Source organism: Crocodylus siamensis, chromosome 6 (genome assembly GCF_052110815.1).
Source record: "Crocodylus siamensis isolate JL-2025a chromosome 6, ASM5211081v1, whole genome shotgun sequence".
Classification (NCBI taxonomy): domain Eukaryota; kingdom Metazoa; phylum Chordata; order Crocodylia; family Crocodylidae; genus Crocodylus; species Crocodylus siamensis.
This window is the reverse complement of record NC_143400.1, coordinates 16,674,694-16,691,125: the sequence shown is the minus strand read 5'-3', so window position 1 is coordinate 16,691,125 and position 16,432 is coordinate 16,674,694. Positions and strand designations below refer to the sequence as shown.

General features: G+C 59.9%; 1 protein-coding gene across 1 annotated transcript; it reads right to left on the bottom strand.

Moving 5' to 3' along the window:
• Nucleotides 1-3,178: 3,178 nt before the first annotated feature.
• On the bottom strand, nucleotides 3,179-6,632 carry TSTD1 (thiosulfate sulfurtransferase like domain containing 1). The gene is made up of 4 exons (XM_090056444.1): nucleotides 6,440-6,632; nucleotides 5,168-5,290; nucleotides 4,485-4,647; nucleotides 3,179-3,591 (listed from the first exon to the last, which is right to left on the bottom strand). The coding sequence occupies exons 1-4, from the start codon at nucleotides 6,528-6,530 to the stop codon at nucleotides 3,537-3,539; spliced, it is 432 nt and encodes a 143-aa protein (XP_089912570.1). The 5' UTR covers nucleotides 6,531-6,632; the 3' UTR covers nucleotides 3,179-3,536.
• Between the last annotated feature and the right edge of the window lie 9,800 nt (nucleotides 6,633-16,432).

Below are 16,432 nucleotides of genomic sequence, written 5' to 3'. Positions count from 1 at the left end.
TCTTTTATTGGATCCACCATATAGTTAAGAGATGTTAGACAAACATTTGGATACAAGTACCCATTGCTCAGACCTGAAGAATGCCACTTTATACCTGAAAGCCTTGTCCAAAAACCCCCTTGCCTCTCTTGCTATTTCTAAGTCATTCTCATGATGTTTTTTGGCCTTGCTCATGATTTTGAAAGTCTTGACCTCGATAATATCAGCATAGCTAAGTCACGCTGAACTGGCTTAATATCTAGGGTGGAGCCTTGCTGCTTAGTTCAACGGTTAAATCGAGGCTGCCATGCCCACGCTAGCCTTTACGTATGCTAACACCACCCATTTTATACATGCGAAGACAAAGCTAAGCTTTCGACCTTGTCATTCCAACTCCAATGATTCCCAACTCCATGGACATCTCTATTGCTGCTGCATGTACTGTGAGCCCATCGCTGGGAACACGCTGACGTCTGGTGGCCAGTGCTGGACTAACACTACAAAATACTAACCCTTCTTTGCCCTTTGAATGCGTACACATACTAGTATTTCAGGTCCTTGCCACACTCCCCTGGGATAGGACACTATCATCATCACCCCATTTGGGGGGGGGCGGGACACAGAACGGGACTTAGTCATTTATCACTGAATGTCTGCGGCACGGCCAGGTGTTATCATTCGACACGAGTTCCCAGCCTTTGCAGCACCCAATGCCCAACTCCTGCATGAGCCTGACTGCTGATGTATTTCCCCACTTGGGGTCATGACTGCCAGATTGAGAATGGCTGTATTAGACATGAACGGTTTCCAGCCAGGAGGAGGCTCCTATTGTACTAAATATTGTACAAATACAGTAAACTGGTTACTGTGAGATAAGAAAGGCAAGATTTGTCCCTGCTGCTCTGTGGGAACTGCCTGCTCTTACCCAGCAGCAGTAAATGAAAGCTGACCTCTTTCACTGCTAGCGGAGCCACTGTGGGCTAGCTTTTATTTACCCTGGGGTGTCAGCAGAAATTGTGTGCACACCCTTGGGTACCCCAGGTAGAGACAACGAGGTCCTAGGACCATTGCACAAAGCACTGGAAAGACCCCCCAGTCTCTGTGTAGTTCTGTTCACCAATGTTCAATTAACTTCAATTAATGTACATTACAATGGGCAAAAGAAGGGCCCTGAAGATGGCAAGGAAATGGAAACTTTCTTATGAAAGATCAAAGGAGTGTGGTGGTTTAGTTCAAACGGAGATGGAGAGGACAGGAACAGCCTTTACATTAGTGGAAGAGCTTTTTAGGCTGAAAAACAAACACCAGCACCAGGTGAAAAGGCCACAAATTGGCTAGAGAAGTGGAGACTGTACATCAAGTCACCAAAGGAGCCGGTTCTGAAATGCTCTTCCAAGGAAAGTGGTGAGAGCAGTGAACCTGCCTGGCTTAAAGACTGATCCGGGCAACTCTATGGAAGGGATAACATGACGGGACAGGGATTTTTCAGGTCAACAATCATTGTGTGGGCCACAGCTAAGGCTGGCAGAGTACACAGATCCTCCCACTTAGAAGTCTTGGCCAGAGGATCTTGTTCTCACTTCCATGGTTAGGCTGATCCCTGTTCGGGGATCAGGAAAGATTCTTCCCTAGATCATACTGGTGTGGACTCCAGAGACTTTGCCTGCCTCTCTAATGCAATTTACAATCCTAATTAGGACCTGTGAATCTTGTATTAACTGGCTACTTCCCTGTCATTGCAAGGATGGGCCCTTGGCTTCCCTTTTCCACGTGGCATACCGGATGGGTCCTCAGCATCTTATGGTCTGTTACTTGGAGCTGCATGCAAGGATCTAAAGTGATTTGACAGAATCCTTGGATCTATGGCCACTTACAATGGTAGGGAGCTCAGCTTGATGGCATAGGAGGCCCTGCACCACCCTATATCCCCAACACTCATGGATGAGCATCTGCCCCTGAGCTCTACACCAGTAGAGAGCTTTGAGGCCCTCACCCAGCTGCCATTATTCCAAGGTCAACATTCAGCCTTCACATACAGAGAGATGTGGGATTCACTCCTGAGCACAGTCTGTCCATGGGCTTAAGGATCAGATGCCACTATCCACATGGTATTAGTAGGCTGGCCTTTTGAGCGGGCAGATGAGATTGGAAGGGACAGCATGTCTACAGCCCTGCACTGGAGCCTTCCTCCCTCACCCTGTGAGCGCCTTGGGTGGAAAGACAGCAGCACACAAGATCATCAGAGACCAGTCTCCCTCTGCTTGAGGGCTTTAGAAGCTGGAGAGCCCTGCCTGCAACAGCACCAGCCAGGTAGCAGTGGCTTTGTTTGTGGCTGTCTCTAGGGAATCCCCCACCGTTTCCCTACAGAGCCGCTATTGCTAGGCAGCTCCTCCGACAACATGGCCAAACCAGTCCTGCTTGTCTCGTTAGCACTGCCCCACGGTCCAATTACCACAGTCCCTGGACTATGCCAGCCTCTAGGTGGATATGTTATCCATGGGACTCCTTGGAGACACTGGAATCCTCTGTTATGTTGCTGTTGGAGCCCAGCTCTTGCATCTGCACATAGTCTCTGCCTGCAGCTCCACAGTAGTTGCTTACCAAGCCACACGGCACCTGCCCACCACTCATGAGATGCCTAGCGATGCCTGGGTATGCTCTTCTCTGCCACAAAAGGCAGAGGGTAGCCCTTCTGGGAAGCTGGTTCTCTCTCCACTGATCTGCAACCCTTGTGCAGCTGCAGCATTGCTTCATTTCAGTGCTAGATCTCTTAATTCCAGTCCTGCCCCTCCCATCTATTACCACTGCATCAAGTGCACACCCAATCCAGCCTTCAAACCCACACAGCAGCAAGAGAACAGCAATGCTTGGCTCTTCTCCCAGAGACATCCAAGAAAATAAAGGTCAGCATTATACACGTGTGGAAATTGAGGCAAAGAAGTGACTTCCCCCCCCAGCGGCCAGGAACAGACCCCAAGCGTCCTTACCCCATGCCCAGCAAGCACAGGGTTAACAGCCTGTTGGGATCACCAGTGAGGTGCCCCAGCTTGGTGGCTTTCTGTGGCTGAGATGCATGTTTTCTAGGATCTACAACCATGACTTTTTCAGATCAGTTCCCCTGGATGGACTCCATACTCCACACCAGCACCTCTCTCCCAGCAGGTCACACCTGCACAGGGAGCTACAAAGCACAGCTGGGTATTGCAAAGCATCCCATTTTATTGCCATCTAAAAAAGCCTCTTTCCCCACCAACTGGAGAGACTTGGGAGAAGAGACTTGGTAAGGACCCCACCAAAGTACGAACCCCAGGGGTTAAGAGGGCAGCTGTGCTGCAGGTAGAGGATGAACAAGTGCAGGTTCCAGGCCGGAGCGCCAGGCTCAGAGCCGAGCAGCAGCCTCAAAGGCCACTGTTTTAGGCAGGATGTCCAGACAGGCGCACCACGACACTGGGCAAAAGCAGCCAGGGGAGGATGACGTGGCAGTGAAGCGGAGGAAGGGTCTGCAGTACAGTGCTGGCACTGAGGTGAAGAGGCAAAGGCACTGGCCCTTGCCAGACTCACTTCCCTTCTTTCTCAGACCACTCCTTGTAGCCGCCAGCGTAGTTACGGGCACTGCAGCAAAAAGGAGACACACAGGTTCATAATGGGCACCAGGGCCAACCCACAGCTGCTAGGGCCAAAAGAGTCACCCCAGCCTGCAGCCCCTCATGGGAGCAGCAGAGCCCAGACCAGTGGAGGGAGCTGTACAACAGATCTGAGGTGCACAACAGGATGGGACAGGACAGACTTTAGGGATCCCTGTGGTCACCCAGTTCCCTCCGGTGGAACTGGCATTTTGGACAAGCTCAGTCCCATCCTGCAGCCTTCTCAGGACCTTCAGTCCCCCTGGTATCAGGCCTCTGCCTTACAGGCTACAGCTGCTTATGGGAGACAGGCAGTTCCTCAGCCCCGCCATAGGGCCGAAAGGGGGCTCAGAGACCAGTCCACAAGAGGAAAAACCAGAGCACCCCCTTCTCCTGGACTCCCCGTCTGGATCTTTGTTCCCAGTTAGCTTTCAGGCCCCTTGCCTGGGCTCTTGTAAGTCCCCCTCATCACCTTCCCTGACATAACTGTTCCCCAAATGAGCTCTCCCAACTCAGCTCTGCCTCACCCAGGCCAGAACAGCAGTAACAGGCCAGCCTGGGGCAGCCCAGGGGGAGGGAGCAGATCCACTGCAGGGCAGGCTGGGCTTTGGGGGCCTGAGACCATGCCCTCTCCCAAGTTCCACCAGCTCCACGCCAGTGAAAGCAGAACCAGGACCTCCTGTGAGGAGGACCCTTTCCTTCCCCATCAACCCCAAGGCTCTTCGGTGACCTGCCAGACAAGAACACCCACAGGCTCTCTCCCAGGGCTGCACTGTACCCTGTCCTTGCCTCCAGGCTCATGGAGCCCCTGGCATGCAAACAAGAAGCCCAAAAGGTCAGACCCCCAGAGCAGTCCCTGGCCAAAGGGGAAGGTGGACTCACTTGGTATAGCCGAGGGTCTTGGCAATCTCTACGGCGAGAGCCCCCCTCCGGCCCATCTGGCAGTGGAAGATGAGGTTCTTCTCATCCACCTGAGGCTTGTCCACAGCATACTTCATCTTAAATGTCTCAGGGTCCATCTTCAGGGCTTCTTCGATTTCTGTCACTGGAAAAGAAAGAAGGGGGGGAGAGGGCAGCGCTGGGGTAGCCCTAGGGAGAGGTCCTCTTCAGCTAACTGGCTCAGTCACTACCAGATAACAGCCTGCTGCTGTTTCCCTCCGACGGAGCTGCTCGGTTAGCACAGACGGCAGAGGACCACATCTCAACGCTGAAGGGGCCAAGGGCAGAGCCTCCCTGCGACTGCAGGGGATAATGCTCTACAGCCCGTGGACAGGATCCCCAATCCCCGAGTGCTTCCCAGGACAAGCAGGCACTTCACCCACTGCGGAAATGCAGCAGCCCACTGAGGCACAGAAACAGGCATGTTCAGCCAGGGTTTGGGAGTCAGACCCCTCCACGGAGACAGGGCAGCAGGGAGAACGGGCCTCAGCATACAAATAGAGGATCTTTAGTGAGGATCTCACCCCCTCCATGCACAGACATCCGAGAGAAAGCCCCATCCCATCCAGAGCGTCGGGCTCCAGCACCATCCCATGCCAGGGCGAGCGCTCCTCCAACATGCTCACCTGGGATATTAATGGAGTTGGCAATGTGCCCGTTGGCCACCTCCTCCGGAGAGCGTACGTCAAAGATGCGAGCTCCCCCCCTAGTGACCAGCGCCTTCATGTCCTCGTACGAGATGTTGTTACCTACATCAACCGCAGAAACAAGCCAACAGTCACTTGCCCTCTCTGTAAGAGATCAGTGCCCCGCCCCTGACGGGCAAGGGTCAGGCAGCTGCTCCCAGCTTTGCAAGGACAATCTCCCCCCGGGGGAGAGTCCCCGTTGCACCCAGCAAGAGATCGACCCCGGCAGCCTTTCCCATTGCCTGGGAACAGTGACTCCCAGCCTCCCCCAGACGAAGACCCAATAAGCACTCTGGAGGGATGTAGCAAATGTGACCTGGCTACAGTGGACAGGGCCTTGCTTACGACAGAGAAGGTGAAAGCCAGCTTTGGGTCACTACAGTCACCCTGATCACTGATACGCTGGGAACAGGACTCCAGTAACACTGCGTTCTTGCACACTTCTGCCTGCTCAAGACATCACAGGCTAAATCCTGCTGTCACGTACACGATGTAAACCCAGCAGCAACCTTACCGACTGGAGTGGAGGGCACAGCTTCTCCATATCCCCCTTCTCTGAACCCCGGCATCTCATTTAAGTCACCCCAGATCTACCTGGAGGCAGGGAGAGCTGCAAGCCCACGGGGCCGGCTCAGAGCTGCCTCACGCTGTCTCCCTCCAGCGACCTCACGTTCTCAGGCCAGGAAACCGGGCCGCTTTTCCCTGGCTTTGGAGCAGCTGGGACGGGGCACGGCTGGGATGGGGTGTTGCCACCTGCTCCCACGTGAACAAGCCGTGGGCTGGGCGGGCACCAGGCCAAACCCAGCCTGCAGCATTTCTGCCGGGCGCCAGGTGGATTCAGCTACAAGCCCAGGGGCAGCCCCAAGCGAAACCATCCAAAAGACCGGTCTGAGCAGGAAATGACACGGCAGAAAACCCCGGGAGGCAGCTCCAGAGGTCACATCTACTCCGACCCCCGCTTGAGGCGGGGTCAGCCCCGTGCAAAGCAGCCCAAACCGCAAGCGGACGCCCAAGCGCCGCACCCGCACGCCGCTTCTCCGAAACATCGCCAAGAGATGCTGGAGAGGTCCCCGGTGGGGGCCAGGCCCCCCGCTCCTGGTCCACAGCAATCCGACCGGGGGGAATCCCTTCCTGACCGCCCCCGAGCCCGGACTGCGGCCCCTGCGCTGCTGCCCCCGCCGGCAGGGAGAGGCCTGTGCCGGGCAGCCTCACCTCGCTGCATGGCGCTGCTGCCGCCGGTGCCGGTGCAGGTGCGAGTGCCCCGCAGCCCCGCCCGGCCCAGCAGGACCCGCACGTGCAGCATGACCCGGCAAGGCCCCGTCTGCAAACTCCCGGCCGGCCGGAGCAGCGGGGCCCCCGCGCCGCCAGCACCCCGCCCGGCCCCGCCTCCAGCTGCTCTGCTCCGCAGCGGCGCGCTGGGAATTTCCCCACCGTCCCCGGCGCGCAAGCCCCGCCCCCGGCTGGGGAGGGGCGGGGCTTGGGGTTCTACAGGTCCCGCACCTCCCGTACTTGCATGGCGGGGGGGGGTGCCAGGCTCCTGCGGGCCCGGGACACTGGAGCCCCGCAGCGGGGCCCAGGGCAAGCAGGCCTGGGAGCGGGGGGCAGAGGCTTCCCCGCAGCCGGGGCGCGCTGCCCAGCACGGCTCTGCCCGGAGACGGGAAGGGATGAGGGGCCGCCCCCGCGCGGAGCTTCCTGCCCGGCTAGAGCCAGGCCTTTGGCTGTGCCAGGGGGTCGTGGGCAAGTGCCCGCCAAGTGACTCGAAGCCAGGGGTGGGCAACCCCCGATGCCAGCGCTTAGCCCACGAAGGTGTTTTGCTTGGCACGTGCACCTCGGGGCAGAGGCAGGAAGGGTCGGGGCTGCGCTGCCACAAGGATCCGGCCCCTCGGGGCTCCCCCGCTGCCCACCCTGAGGTGCAGCAACACGGCCAGGGCTCCCTGGACCCGTGCAGCTGCCAGCAGCCTGTGCTCTGTGGCGGGCAGCAGGGGCCGGCTGTGGCAGGTAGCCAGGAGGCTGCAAGCGGCTGCACCGGGGTCCGTGGAGCCGCAGCCTGGCTTGTTGCTGGCGGGTGCGTGCGTACCTCGAGGCAGACGGTGGGGAGCGGGCTGGGGCTGTGCTGCCACAAGTTTGGGCCCCCCTCAGCTCCCTGCCGTCTGCCCCTGGCCCGCCAATGCCTTCCAAGTCAAGGTTGCAGGTGTTGCTCTGCCCAAAAATGTTGCTGACCTGAGGTGCATGTCTTCCTGGAAAAAGGAGCTGAGGCCGCTTAAGATGGGAGCTGATGATTTCTGGGGACAGATCATAAAAAATCAGGGCAGAGAGTGGGAGAGGTGGCAGGTTCGTAAGAAGGGAGCTGGATGGGAACATGCAGCAGAGTGCCCGAGCCCTGAGGGAGGCGATGGATGCTGCCCATGAGATGACATGAGCAGAGGAGGGGGAAAGACAGCTCCCCACTCACCCCATCCCCCCAGCCAGAGCCTCCCTCCTGGGCAGGCAGAGGGCCAGCCTGAGCAGAACTGGAAGGAGCTTGACCAGGAGGCCGTGGATGGGGACAGCATAAATGAAAAGTTGGGGGACTAGCACAGCCAAAACTGCAGCCAGAGGTGGTGGAGGGACCACATCCTGGGCTGCACTGGAGCAGGATGCCCTGTGGTAAGCTGCCCAAGGAGGAATCAAAATCTAGGCAGATGGAAGTGCGGCTGCAGTAGGAGATTGGTCCCTTCGGTGGGTATTTCCCGGTCCCCAGCAGTGCTGAGCCAGACTGGTCACTGCCCCCAAGAGCCTCATAGGCCCCATGGCACAGGCAGGAAACTCAGGCCACATATGCTTGATCCCCTTGGGCAAGGCCATGGGCACAGCAGGGGCCAGGACTCAGCTCACCTGAGAACCAGCCCACACCTGAACTGCTGGGTAACCCCCAGGGAGGAGGCAAGTGGGGCGGGGGGGTGGGCATGCAAGGTGCTGCACCTAGGGAGGAAAAATGTCCAGCACATCTGCTGCCTAGGAAATGACCTGCTCAGCAGCACGGAAGCAGAAAGGGATCTTGGAGTCCTAGTGGACTCCAAGATGAACAGGAGTCGTCAGTGTGACAAAGTCATCAGCAAAGCTAACAGCACTTTATCGTGCATCAGCAGATGCATGACAAACAGAGCCAAGGAGGTGATACTTCCCCTCTGTCGGGCGCTGGTCAGACCACAGTTGGAGTACTGCGTGCAATTCTGGGCGTCGCACTTCAAGAGGGATGTGGCTAGCCTGGGGAGGGTCCAGGGAAGGGCCACTCATATGGTTAAGGGCTTGCAGGTCAAGCCCTGCGAGGAGAGACTAAGGCACCTGGACCTCTTCAGCCTCCGCAAGAGAAAGTTGAGAGGCGAATTTGTGGCTGCCTATAAATTCATCGTGGGGGCGCAGAAAGGAATTGGTGAGGCTCTACTCACCAAGACGCCCCTGGGGGTTACAAGAAATAATGGCCATAAGATAGCAGAGAACAGATTTAGACTGGACATTAGGAAGAACTTCACAGTTAGAGTGGCCAAAATCTGAAATGGGCCCCCAAGGGAGGTGGTGCTCTCTACCCTGGGGGTCTTCAAGAGGAGGTTGGATGGGCATAGTTTCATAGTAGTTTCATAGTAGCTAGAGTCGGAAGGGACCTAGGTAGATCATCTAGTCCGACCCCCTGCCTTGGCAGGAAAGAGCACCGGGGTCAGATGACCCCGGCAAGGTGCTCATCTAACTTCCTTTTAAAAATCCCCAGGCTAGGAGCCTGCACCACTTCCCCTGGAAGCTGGTTCCAGGCCCTAGCCGCCCTGACTGTGAAGTAGCTCCTCCTAATATCTAATCTAAACCTACTCTCCGCCAGCTTGTGACTGTTATTCCTGGTCACTCCTGGCAGCACACGGGGGAACAGGGACTCCCCCAATACCTGCTGATCCCCCCTGACCAGTTTGTAGCAGGCCACAAGGTCCCCCCTTAACCTTCTCTTGTAGAGGCTAAACAGGTTCAGGTCCCGTAGCCTCTCCTCATAAGGCCTGCCCTGCTGACCCCTGATCATACGAGTGGCCCTCCTCTGGACTCTTTCCATATCGTCCACGTCCCTCTTGAAGTGTGGCGCCCAGAACTGGACGCAGTACTCCAGCTGCGGCCTGACCAGTGCCGCATAGAGGGGGAGGATCACCTCCCTGGACCTGCTCGAGATGCATCTGTGGATGCATGACAGGGTACGGTTGGCCTTCTTGACTGCCTCCCCACACTGCCGGCCCATGTTCATCGTGGAGTCAATGACGACTCCAAGATCCTTTTCCGTCTCCGTGCTGGCAAGAGGGGAGTTCCCCAACCTGTAAGTGTGGTGCCGGTTCTTCCTCCCCATGTGCAACACCTTGCACTTATCAGTGTTAAACCCCATCCTATTCTCATCCGCCCACCGTTGCAACCTGTCAAGGTCAGCTTGTAGCCTATTGCACCCTTCTAGTGCACCCACATCCCCCCACATCTTAGTGTCATCAGCAAACTTGAACAGGGTGCTTTCTACCCCCTCATCCAAGTCACTGATGAAGATGTTGAACAGTGCGGGCCCGAGGACCGAGCCCTGCGGAACCCCACTGCCCACGTCCTTCCAGGTCGAGAAGAACCCATCCACTACCACCCTCTGGGTGCGGCCCTCCAACCAGTTAGCGACCCATTTGACTGTGTGGGCATCGACACCACAGTCTCCCAGCTTTTTGATGAGGACAGGGTGAGAGACAGTGTCGAAAGCCTTCCGGAAGTCCAGAAAGACATCTGGCTGGGGTCATCTGAACCCAGCACTCTTTCCTGCCTATGCAAGGGGTTAGACTCAATGATCTATTGAGGTCCCTTCCGAACATCTATGAATCTCTGCCTGCCCTCTGGGGCCAGTGTTTTCCTGGCAGCCTAGGGGAGTTAGATGCCCCCTGCCATCATTATCACATGCATCAGAGTGGCGAGAAGGGGTGATGTCTGGGCAGGCTCCCGGGTTGTGACTAATCTGGACGCTCGGGCTCAGGCACAAAGGCCTTCCCTGCACACAAAGCAAGTCTGCTTTCCCCAGGGTCAGTCCTCACGCTCCTGCCATGGCAGCAGCTGTACCATACTGGCCTAGCTGGAGGGGCTGTGGTGGGATCTGGCCAGTGTAATCGCCAGCTAGTGGCATTTGCAGCAGGTTCTGCACCCCTGTAAATGACACCAGTAACCCTCCGCCTCCACCCCATGAACCAGCTGTGGGATCACCGCAGCTCCAAGCATCTCTCAGCTGCAATCACTGACCCTGTACTGGGCTGGGGGAATCCTGTCTGCCTGTGCAGTGGGGCCAGATCCTGGCCCACAATCAGCCGGCAGTGAACACAGGAGTCTCTTCCAGGCTGGGGCTGAACCCCTGGGGCTGCATGCAGGGTAACAACCTACTGATCTGCCTCTTGTGGCAGAGGCGAATATGGCATGAACTCCAGTGCAGCCCCCTCTTCCATCCCCGCCCCATGTGCATGCCCCACAGGTGTGTTCAAGCCCTTCCTTCCCCCTCCTCCCCAGCCCAGCCCAGCCCAGCCCTGCAGCTGGCTCAGTTCAGGCAGTGTGAGGGTGGGAGTCATGTCTAGAAAACCTACTTGGGCCCAAAGCAGACAAGGCCCCGGGAGCCCTGGGGAAAACATTGAAACCCTCCTGCCCCCAGAGCTGGGGTGGTGTCTGGTCAGGGCCAAAGGAAATGCAGGTGCCAGTTGCTGCCCATCTCTGGCCTCTTGCCCAGAGGCAGCTGGCCCCAGCTTGGAGACAGGCCAGGGGCAAAGGGCCCCTGCTCTGACCCCAGCACAGACCCCTCTCCTCTGCGCTTTCCCAGGGTGAGCCCTGGGGAGGGGCTGGGAACGTCAGAGGCAGGGCCCCTTGTGCCATCCTGGGCACAAAGCAGGAGAGGGGCGGTGCTGGGAGCCGTCCATGCAGAGCAGAGCAGGATGCGCTCACTGAACTGAGCTGAGCCCCAGCAATGGCCCCTGGAGAGAGACCCCCCAGCTGCCACCTGGCACTCGCCAGCCTGTGGCTGCTGCACTGCTGCGTGGCAGGTATGGGGGGCTGGGGCAGGGGAAGCGGGGGCTGTGGAAGAGAAGCCAGAGCAGGAGAGGGGGAGCCTTCCCTGAATTGAGCCTGAGCCCCTTGTTGTCCCGGAGGCTCTTCCTGGGTCCGACAGTGGCTTGGGTCAAAGCAGGCGGTGCCAGACTGCCCAGAGGAGGGGGTCTCGGAGGCAGGGGGCACTGGCTGGGGGGCAGTCATGCCTGTGCAGAGCCCTGGGCAGGAGGGATGGAAGTGACGCCTGGAGGGGACCCTGCTGGGACGGGGACCCTGGTGCCTCCTCCTGGGAGCTGCAAGGTCCTGCTCCCAGCCCTGGAGGCCAGGATCCCAGAAGCTGTGGGTGTTGGGACTCCTGGGTTCAGCTCTCACATTTATCCATCCCTGGGGGACCCTCAGCAGCTCAGCCCAGCTCAGCTCACCCTGCTGCACAGGCCCTTCAAGGGCTGCTTTGTGCCCAGGCCAGCTCCTGGCTCACCTGTCTGCCACCTAAGGCAGGGGTGCTTTGGGGGTGAGGGTCTGTCCCTCACCCCTGCTCTGGTAGAAGGGTCCCTCTCCCGGGATGGAGCTGATTCAGCCTCTGGGAATGGACCCCAGCTTCTTTCTCCCTTGGACATGGCAGGGCTGCAGCTCCTCAGCCGGGAACTCCTTGCAATTACTGCCAATTACCCTGAGGAGCTGTCACTGCCGGTCCCTTAACAATCAGCCTGGGAAGCAGCCAGGCAGATGGTTCCCTGGTGCCCACAGAGCCCCCCCGCCCCATCCCTCCACATTGGACACTGCCCCATTGTTCACCCCCACCGCTGAGACCCGCCAGGGCCCCCTCCTGTACAGGGTGAGGGGCCTGCGTGGGCACATGGCTGTGGTCCAGTCTGCTTGGATGCCCACTGTGCCATAAGCCAGCCAAGGCTGGGGCAGTGGCTGAGCTGGTCATCAAGGGGGACCAATTCGTGTCCACAGCTTGGAGGCAGGGGTTAGCACAGCTCCCCCAGTTCACTCAGCCCCAGAGGCCCGAGAGCAGAGCCCATGTCTCCAGGGCGCAGCCAACGTGGCACTGAGCCTTGGACACCTTGCAGGCCCGGGCTTCCTCCAGCTGGGAAATCCCACAGCCACGTCTCAGCCTGTCAGGTCAGCTGCTCCCAGAGTCTGAGCCCAGCCCCGACTCCCCCGTACCTCCAACATAGTCCTGAACCCAACCCACCTCCCCACGGGCTGCACAGACCCAGCCCAGCCACCACCTCCCCTACCTTGCATCTCCCCAAGCTCACCCGATGGCAGGGCCCAGCCCCACTTGTAGACCTGCTCTGGCCTGGGGTGGATGTATCCAGGCCCCGCTGTGGCCGAGGGTGGATAAGTCTGGGCTCCACTCATCCTGGGGTAGATGTGGCCAGGCCCCACCCCACCATGGGTTGGACATATCCGGACCCCACCCCAGCCTGGATGCTGAGGACAGGGCTGCAGCCCAGGCATGGATGGAAGGGGAGGTAGCAATCCTTCCACTGTGCCCTGGAGAGATCCAGGCCCTTGGCAGGACCCCGCAGGCTGGGCAGGGCCTTCCTGTGCACCAAAGGTTGCAGGCATACTACAGCTCATCTGCTCACGCCCTGGCCTGGGTCCTGCCTTCCTGCCATGCTCCAAGGGCCCGGCCAGGATCCTGTCACCCGCCTGTCCCTTGCCCCACTGCTATCTCTGCCATATCTCCGCCAGCCACGAGAGCCGTGAAGGTGTCAGTGGGGGCCGCCAGCGTCCAGGTGCCGAGGGGGGCAAGCGCCTTGCTGCCCTGCTCCTTCCACACCACAGCACCGCTGAACCGTCTCAACATTATCTGGACCGTGACGCCTGCGGCTGACCCCAGCTCCCCCCGGCAGGTGGGTGCAGCGCGGGCCCCTCCCCAACACCCCACGTGCTGCAGTAGCTGCTGCCATTGCAGTGGTGCTCAGACTTCCTCTGGGATCCGGGCGCTGGAGTGGGAAGGGGCCAAGACCCACTTGTGCGTGCCTGTGGGACCCTGGCATGTGCCATGACCCATGTGCACAGCTCCACATGCATTGCCACGGTGCACAGGGCAGGTGGACCAGCTGCAAAGCTCATTCACACTTCATTCTGCCCCGTGTCCCCTGGGCAGGTCCTGGCCTACGAGCAGGGGGAGGTGGTGGAGGGCCTGTCCCCGTACACGGGCCGTGTGGCCTTTGCCTTCCCGCCTACGCAGAGTGCCACGCTGGCCCTCAACGCCACGCGCAGCTCTGACAGCGGCACCTACCAATGCACCGTGATGAACCCACCCGATCACGCCATGCCCAACATCGGCGTTGTCCGGCTCACCGTACTGGGTATGTCCCCTGTCCACCCGCCTCACTCTGCCAGGAGTGCCAGGGGCCCCGCATGTGCATCTTCACGGCTTGGAGAGCACACGTGCATGTGAGCGTGTCTGCCCACGTGTTCTGGGCTCTGTACAGGACTGAGCAGCACTGTGGTGCAGTGGGTGTAACTGTGCATCTTAGCGTGAGGCTGTGCAGGTGTGTGTATGGGAGGGCACACGCGTGCCCAGCTGCTCAGCCTCTAATAGGGATGATCTTTCCCTTGGGGACCTGCAGACGCTGCCCGTTCCCACTCTACAGCTCTCTGTGCCTCCTGGCAGTGATCCAGGGTGGGTCTTGCTACCGGCTGGGGGAGCCAGACAGGGCGCGCTCTGCCCCTGGCAAGGTGTTGGTGTGTCCCTACAGTACCCCCCTCCTGGCCTGTGTGCTCCAGCGAGGGCAGCGGGGAGGAAGGGGGCAGCATTCTCCTGTCCTGTGCTGTGGAGGAAGCAGTGCCAACCCCCATCTTCACCTGGGAGAAGGACCCCCCGGTCACGCAGCCCCTGGTGACAAGCTATGCAGGTACCTGGGCTGGGGTGGGGGGAGTGGTGGCCTGTGTCAGATGCCACGTGCCATGGGTCATGCACCAGACAAAGCCTGTTAAAGGGAAGGAGGCTGGAGCTGTGTGGATGGCAGCCTCCGACCACAGCAGCAGAGCCAGGGCTGTGGTGGGTGCTGGCATGGCCTCCCCAGGAGCTGAAGCTGCCCCACATGACCCGCTCTCTCTGCTGGTGCTTGCGGGTAGGGGATGGCCGGGCCCTGCTAAGCCTGCACAACCTGACCGCCGCAGCCTCGGGCCTGTACCGCTGCACAGCGGCCAACACGCTGGCCACCCGCTCCTGTGCCCTCGAGCTCCACGTCCATGCAGGTGAGTCCTAGCAGCACATGGTGGGCCCTGATTGGATGTGCCTGGCTCCGCCGCAAACCAGCTAGCAGTCTGATTGGCTGTGGGCACTAATTAGCTCCCCATGGCAAGGCTGGTCCCTGAAACCCACAGTCGCAGGCAGTAGGCGGGCACATGCACCTCTTACCCCCCATGAGCCTCGCCGGGGCCGAGCCCAAATGCCCTTGGCCAGGCCCGGGCTGGGCTGGGGCAGGGCCATGCGGAGCCATTACTCAATGGGAGCACAGCAATGCCAGGGAAGGGGGCAGGCACTGCCCTGGGGCCAGTGTCCCTGCCGTGTCCCCTCATGCAGTAGCGTCATGGCTGGGCTGGGCAGGGAGCTCCCATCTGTAGAGACGCGCACATCACCCGTCTCCAGCGCATGGCAGGAGCAGGGTCCCAGGCTGCCACTGCCTGCTGCAGCCCCTTTACCCCCCTCCCAGCTCCCTGACACGCTCCCCTTTCAACCGCACACCTACGTGTCCGTCCATCTGCACATGGGCGGCGCTGGTGACCCCCACCCCTCATCTGCCCCAGGTCCACGTGACACGCTGGGCACTGCGGTGGGTGTTGGACTCACACTGGCCATGGGGCTGGTGCTGCTGGCACTGCTTGCCCTGGGGCTGTGGCTGCATCACCAGAGCGTCCGCGAACGAACTGAGGACGAAGACGAGGCATCATACAATGAGATCAGGTGAAGGAGGCAGGGACATGGGGGGCACAGCACCGTCCCTGCCGGGCACACAACCCCTTCAGCTCCAGAGCAACTGAGGCTGCAGAGATGCGGGCACTTTGTACCTGGGCCCTCGAGCAGTGAGATCCCAGACCCCTCTGCAGGACTGGTTGGGTCTGGGCTGGTTTGCTCTGCACCCGGGCAGCACCAGGCATCGCTGCTCGTGGCTGTTTCAGCCCTGGGGAAAGGATTCTGGCTATAGCACGTTGATGTTGATGCCCACCCCCCAGCGCTGCATGAGGCCCCTGGTCTGTGGCCAGTGGATGCAAGAGCTCACCTGACCCAGGCTCACAAGGAGACATGCTGAGTGCTCTCACATGGGCCACAAGTGCCTCCAGCTGCTGGAGGCAGGGGGGGGGCATCTCCCTGGGGTCTCCGGGGTTGCAAGCTCTTTTCCCAGCTGGTCCCAGCTCCCCAGGGTGCCAGAGCTCTGCAAACCAGGGGCTGAGCTCCCACCGCCGGCTGGGCTCCTGGGCCGCAACACTGGGAGCTCCAGGCCTGAGTCTGGCCCACGGGCAGGACAGAGCATGGGTGACAGACGCCCCCAGGCAGTATCACCGGCTGAGGCCAGCCACATGCTCAACGAGAGCCATGGGGGAGCTATGGCTTGGGGGCAAGCTGGCAGGAGGGTGCTGGCTCTGCTGGGGCACGCCACTGGGAGGGGGCAGCCAGTTCCAGCCCCAGGACCACGTGCATTGGATGTGAAGGGGCTATGCCACAGTGGTGAACATTAGAGCCAGGGTCACAGCACAGCCCACACCGAGCCTGGAAGCAGCTAATGCTCCCCCCAGCACCTGAGCCCAGGCAGGGCCGAGAGCAGCCAACAGCAGGTGCCAGGCCCCCAGCCACACTGTCGGACCCTCCAGCCGCCAGGGTGGCGTGGTAGTGCCAAGACAGCACCCCCCACAGGCTGCCCCTGCTCCCTGCACCTGAGTGCAATGGCCCGTGCCCTGTCCCCACAGGATTGACAGCCTCTCGCCCGGGCGCTGCATTGCCTCCAGGGGCCCATGGGACAGCAGCAGCAGCCCCTTCAGGGACAGCCGGGTGGCAAAGCCCCTCTGGTTCTTTGGCAGCTCCACACCCTGCACCGCAGACACCCACCTCCGTGGCGGGGGCAGCAGCCAGCTGGACAGAGAGGGATCTTGGTCAGGCAGCGAGGGGGGACCAGAGGA

What these genes read in the sequence shown, in the direction of transcription:
- TSTD1 (XM_090056444.1), bottom strand. Translation starts at nt 6,530, where the DNA reads ATGCTGCACGTGCGGGTCCTGCTGGGCCGGGCGGGGCTGCGGGGCACT. An exon ending in CAACTCCATTAATATCCCAG is followed by an intron (nt 4,648 to 5,167) that starts GTGAGCATGTTG and finishes TTTCTTTTCCAG; the next exon opens with TGACAGAAATCGAAGAAGCC. An exon ending in AAGACCCTCGGCTATACCAA is followed by an intron (nt 3,592 to 4,484) that starts GTGAGTCCACCT and finishes TTTTTGCTGCAG; the next exon opens with TGCCCGTAACTACGCTGGCG.